Below are 6,000 nucleotides of genomic sequence, written 5' to 3' on the forward strand. Positions count from 1 at the left end.
ATTGAACAGGTGGCCAGTGCTTTCAGTCTCTGGAGTGTAGCTGGGAGCACTGGTCAACTGACCGAGCGTTCCAGCTGGGGGAGCCCTGAGCAGCTGACAGAGCTCCCAGTTGTGGGAGCTCAGGGTGCTCCCCACCATGGCTGGGAGCCCTGTCAGTGTAGGGAGCTCCCATCCGTAGGGTGCACCATGAGCTCCCATGGCTGGCTGTGCCATCACCTGATGGAGCTCCCATATACAGAAGCAATGATTGCCAGGGCAGGAGGCGCACAGGATCATGATCCCAGGCTCCCCCCAGCCCTTCAATATGGTATGATGGGATCTGATGTTTGATCCCACAATCACCTCCTACTATGCATAGGATCTCACGCATGATCCCATCACACCTTATTTTTACTGTCTGTCAGTAGCCCAAGATGCAGAAAACTGAAGTTTGCTACAGCAAAAGCAACATGTAATAAATTGGTATTGGCACTGTCATGCCATGAAGCAAAACAGTGCATTTATCTGAGACATGCAAGTGCAGTACACTATTCCTCTACTGTGTCCTGATACATATGCAGCTCTCTCAATAGGCATTTTGGAACAGCTGGTTTTAAAAGATCTAGCTCACATATAGTGAGCTAGATCTCACTATATGTGGTAGTGGGTAGCCTAACACTGCTGTAAGTTCTACTCTGCAATGCTACAGGGGGTTGGAGCCATCAGTCTCTCACCAAACCAGCAAATGATGAGAATGCCGAGTAAGCAGAACACACAGCTTCCAGCAGAAAGGAAGCCAGGCATATCACACAGCTGCGTTGGAACAATAACCTCCAAAAGAGGAAGCAGAGCCCCTAGTCCAACCTGCCTACAAAGTCAGCGGAGTCTCCCAGGAAGCTAGAGGTTTTGTAGGAAATGTGAGGAATGGAACCCACAGTCTGGCTTCGAACTTGGCCTGGGGACCAAGTGCAGAATCTGTATGAACAAAATGGAGAGAAGAGCAAGCTCTTCCCCTCAGGGGGCACTGTTGATAGGTCTGGCTGACATGTCTGCAGCGTGCAGTGGGACAAAGGTCCTGGAAATGTATAAAAGAGTACTGAGATCACTAAGATCCTTGTGGGATCCAACAACTCCTACTCTTCTAAACAGCAATGACATCCAGCAACACAGCTGAGGACAGCAGTGTACTGCAGCTGGACTCACCCTTCCTTTATGATCTTCTCGGTGTCCTTTGCCACGTGGTAGTAGCTAATGACATGATCCAAGCAGGACAGGGTCTTCTCGACGTTCTCCTGCAGGCGCTGCAGATTCTCAGTCTGCTTATGCACAGGGATGATTGAGTTCTCCAGCCTCATCAAGCGACTCTCAAAGGAGGAGAGGATGGAAACCTACAAGCCAAAGGAAAAAGGGGAACAGACAGCAGAACTACACTGTGGCCTAGCAATTAGAGAAGGGAGCAGGGAATCCTGAACTCCCAGCCTCTATTCCTGCTCTACTATGGATTTACTACAGCTCCCTAGGCAAGTCACTTAACCTGTCTATCCTGATCCAATTCATCTCCTCTTCTCTAGGGCTAGGTTTCATAACATCAGCTGTGTCCCACTGGAACCATGAGACTGGCAACCAGTCATGGAAAGGCTCACAAGCATAGGAAGACAGACTTTAAAGGAGACAGACCTCAGCCACAGAACTCGTGAACAAATGAGTTAATAAAAAGTCACAAAAATTATTGTATTCAGGACTAAGTGCAAGACTCAGCTCTTCAACCCAGTTTGCTAATGAATTCCTCTTTAACAGTTAAAAAAATAGAAACAGAAAAACCAACAACAAACTTGTTGCTGTCTAGAGAAAGTTACTTGTGTTTCCGCATACATGGGAGATGCTCAGATGAAGGGAGTTGTACAGGAACCTAGAGGGACTAGATCTTCACAAAACAACAGGCTTCTAACCAACTACCTTTATCACCTTTCCTCTTTCACCAAGAGGTCTAATGCATCACATATCTTATAACTCTTATATCAGGTACCAAAAACTGCATCAGTTTCCCAAAAAAATCCTATCAAGGTATAGTCAAACAAATTACTACCTAGTAAGATAGGGTGCAGGTTGGCAGATCAGCTACTGCATGATAACTGCTCATGCTATAACACTGCAGCAAATAGGACATGACCCTCCACGGAAGCAGGGAATGATCCTTCTCACATACTGCAAGACCACAGCACACACGTGGGCAATTACCACAGAGCAGCTGAACCATAATAAATTCACACCCCAATTTATCTCTGCATAATTTGTTCATTGGCCCATTGTTTTAACAATACAAACAAGATACTAAGCAAACTGTATCTTTCTTTTTTCACTGAATTCAGGGATTTGACTTACCATGTTTTTTGTGAGCTGATCACTTTTTTCCAGGCTCTCCTTTATATAAGACAGTGTTTCTTCTTCCTGGCATTGGTATAGAAAGAAAAAAAAAAAAAAAAATCAGTTCTGCAGCACAGGTGAACTTCCAAAGCTCAGAGGCTATTTCCCAGCATTTCTAACTCCTCCTAGAAGGAACATCCTGGCAAATCATTTTAGACCTAATATTTAGGTTCTGCTTAAATGTATTTACCCTAAAGGAAGCAACATAATCAGTGCGACCTAAACACACAATTTAAATAAGGGAAGGTTTTCTGGGGTTAGGCTCTCTCCTTGGGCACAATGAGCCTCAATGCAACGATGTACGGCTTGCAGTCAGGAAGCCGGAAGCAAAACCTATGGTGCAGGTACAGAGCACAGACAACTTTGGTCCTGGTGTCTGCTTCCTACGCTCGCTCCGTGTCTGACATGCTCCAAGTTCAATTTCAACATGGCTCAGCAGTTTGCCTTGTGCCCACCAATGGATGCAGCAGGTACAAACTGAGTGGCAGAATAGGTTTGTGCCAGTCTGGCAGGGCACCGCATACAGTACATACCCTGAACTAACCTGTCTGCTGCATGCAGAGTGGGAAGAGCCAGATTCAGTCCGTGCACCGCATGCAGCACACAGGGCCAGGGCCAAGGGCCAGACCCAAACATGCCCTATGCAGCATATGGGGTCAGTCCAGGGATCCATGGGCTGTATCATAAGGCTCTGTGGGCTGGATCCAGCCTGTGGGCCATGCTTGACAAGTCTACTCCCTCTCATATATACATACATACACACACACATACATACATATATATACACATTATATACACACACATCTCTACATATATAGATAGATCTATAGCTAGACATCTATGGATAAGATATAGATATACATCTATATGTGGACAGAGATCTCTGTATCTATAAAGAGATAGATAGCATATAAATCTACATGGATAGAGCTCTATCTACACATACAGGTAAGGTTTTGTGCAGACTCTCTCTTCTCCATGCCTCCGCTGACCATAGGCTTTCTTTAGCACACACAAATATACACGCATGTGTGCACGCACTCTCTCTCTAGGTATATATCTATATCGAGAGAGAGCGTGCATGTATGTACATGTGTCATATATACTACTTGTCATATATAACACAGAGACAGACACAGATACATGTAGAGCACACGTATATGCAGACATGGCACATATGTGTAGAGACATGTAGGGAGCGTGGGCGCACCCAAGCTGCGCAGCTCCCCAAAGCTGGGACTACAGTGACTGCACTTGGTGCTCACCAGGCTGCAGCTTAATCCGGAGCAGGGTCCGGGCCCCGGGGCAGGCCGGGGGTGCAGCGTGGGGTGCGCCAGGCCTGCAGCCGGGAGGGTGTGCTTTGGGGTGGGTGTGTGCGTCCAGGCCCGGGGGGAGCCGCCCCCCGGGAGCCCGCCCCGCCCCCCTACCTGCTTGAGCTTGCCCTCGATCTCCCTGCGCCGCGCGGACGCCTCCTCCGTGGGGACCATCCCGCGAAACAGCCCTGGCCGCAGCAGCCTCCACCACCCACTTCCGCCCGACCCGGCCGCGGCCCCGTCACCGCCACGCCGCCATCTTGAGAGTGGCAACCCCCGGCCCTTACAGCGTTGGCAGCCATCTTGGGAGTGGCAGGAACCGGCGCACAGGTGCGCTGCATGGAGACGCAAGGTGCATGCGCGCCTCCAGGGAGCGGCCATATTGGGAGTGGCAGTGGCCCGGGGGAGGCCGTCTTGGGAGTGTCGTTGCTTTCCAGGAGTGTTGGGTGTGTGCGTCCCTAGTGATGAGTAGGGAGCAGATGCGGAATGTGCTGGGCATGCCATGTCTTGGCGGTTGCACCCCTTCCTGCCTCCGACAGAACAGTGTCAGGCAAAAGTGAGGTTCACCTGCACGCATCAAGGGCCTTTCTCTCTTCTCCTACCCCGTGTGCACGATCCTAGCTAGCCCCTGCACGGCATCTCATCGCTGGGTGGCAGTCCTTGACCCGGGAGGACAGCACTTTTCTCTGCATTCTGCCTGGGGAAACTGAGGCACAAGGCAACAAAGTAAATTCACTTTCCATCTCCCAGCAGGCCGCTTTGGGCCCAGGCCCTCCGAGTCTTCCAGTTCAAGTGACCACATTTCAGGGAGACGCTTCTGGGGCCCACAGCTGGCTAATAGCAGCCCGTGTCCTTGGCGCCAGCTGGTCAGCTTCCAGGCCTGTCCAATGCTGGACCCAATCCTACACCGATCTGGGCTTCGCTGTTCAAATTTGGGACTCGCATCCCATTAGAGAGAGTCCTAGAGAACTCTGGGACAGCCTGAAATTTGGCCCTGGAAAACGCAGGACTACTGATGGATGAAACACCTCATGTTGTGCCTTATCCACAAGTTCATGATGTTGAGTAGCAGGAAATCAGGAGTAACGGCCCCTGGTTTCTTTTTGCTAGTGCTGCTAGTGACTTTCTGGTCAATGCTGGATAATCTCTTTATCCCATCATTTATTCCTCTCGCTGTCTTTTTCGCTCTCAGCGTGCCTGAAGATGCCATTTACCAACCTCTCAGAGGTGTCACGAAGATTAATGCTTTCACCTATTCTGCAATGCTTGAATGGGAAAGGCCATAAAAGTGCTCAGCCCTGTTAACGGATGTCACAGTGTCTTGTGCTGCTGCCACTAAAAAATAGCTAAATGCCAGGGTGACGACTCTCACCTCAGTGCCTAACTGCTGCTGACGCACAGAAATGCCAATTAGCCCTAATAGGTGCTGTACACTGCTCCCCCTGCACATGGAGATGAGAGGAGGTCCCTAGACACTCCCGCTCATTTCAGGAGTTCACATGAGCACCCTGACCTCGTATACCTTCCTCCTGATAATTCTCATCCCAATGCAGTCTTTTCTTCCTGCAGTAGAGAGGCTCTCAGGTGCTACGGGGAGCAGGGGCACAGAAACACTTTGCTAGATTGGAAATGTGTAAGAAGAGATAGGCAGCATCCCCTGGGAGCCTCTAGCTGTCAGCAGGTCTCAGTGCGACCCGTGCCTTCCAAGTGGAAAATGCTGAGAGAACTGGAAGTCCAACATCATGACTGTGATCATGAGGATGATGGCAGGAGAGTGACAGCAATGGGATCAATTCCCAGCGCTGCTCAAGTGCCAGAACTGTGCAAAATGCAGCATGTCCACCAGATGTCCCCTGGAACCAACTTTCCTTCTCTACATCCTCAAGGGGGGAGAGTTAGACAGCTAGAGTGGCTCTGTGGCCAGCACCATCCTGAAAGAACTGAAGACAGGGACCTCCAGTAGCCATGGAGCAAAACTATTTTAACAAATACGAAGTATCCAAACTAGCCCTTTCGCTCCCCGCTTCACCATACGCACCTGCTATTTAGTGTTCATTTGCAGTGGGAGAAAAGATCTTGCTGCTGCCGAATGAGTTGAATATTATACCATACTGAGAACAGATCTGCATACAATTTCATGGATTTCATAGACATCAGGGCTAGAAGGGACCTCAGAAGATCATCGAGTCCACCTCCTGTCCAAAGGGCAGGAAGTCAGCTGGGGTCATAGGATCCCAGCAAGATAAGCATCCAATTTACTCTTGAAGGTGTTCAGTGTAGGTGC

At 49.5% G+C, this 6,000-nt stretch overlaps 1 protein-coding gene across 13 annotated transcripts in view; it reads right to left on the minus strand.

Annotated features, from left to right (window-relative positions):
* The window catches only part of EXOC7 (exocyst complex component 7), a 29,984-nt gene extending 26,050 nt beyond the window's left edge, over positions 1–3,934 (minus strand). For all 13 annotated transcript variants that reach the window (XM_019542636.1, XM_019542635.1, XM_019542633.1 and 10 more), the window contains exons 1-3: positions 3,831–3,934; positions 2,362–2,427; positions 1,183–1,367 (exon numbers count right to left, since the gene is read on the minus strand). In XM_019542636.1, the coding sequence (XP_019398181.1) occupies positions 1,183–1,367; positions 2,362–2,427; positions 3,831–3,890 (311 nt within the window). In that variant the 5' untranslated portion in view covers positions 3,891–3,934. The remainder of the gene's footprint in view (positions 1–1,182; positions 1,368–2,361; positions 2,428–3,830) is intronic.
* Positions 3,935–6,000: the final 2,066 nt, after the last annotated feature.

Source organism: Crocodylus porosus, unplaced genomic scaffold (genome assembly GCF_001723895.1).
Source record: "Crocodylus porosus isolate Cpor-Errol unplaced genomic scaffold, CroPor_comp1, whole genome shotgun sequence".
Classification (NCBI taxonomy): Eukaryota; Metazoa; Chordata; order Crocodylia; family Crocodylidae; genus Crocodylus; species Crocodylus porosus.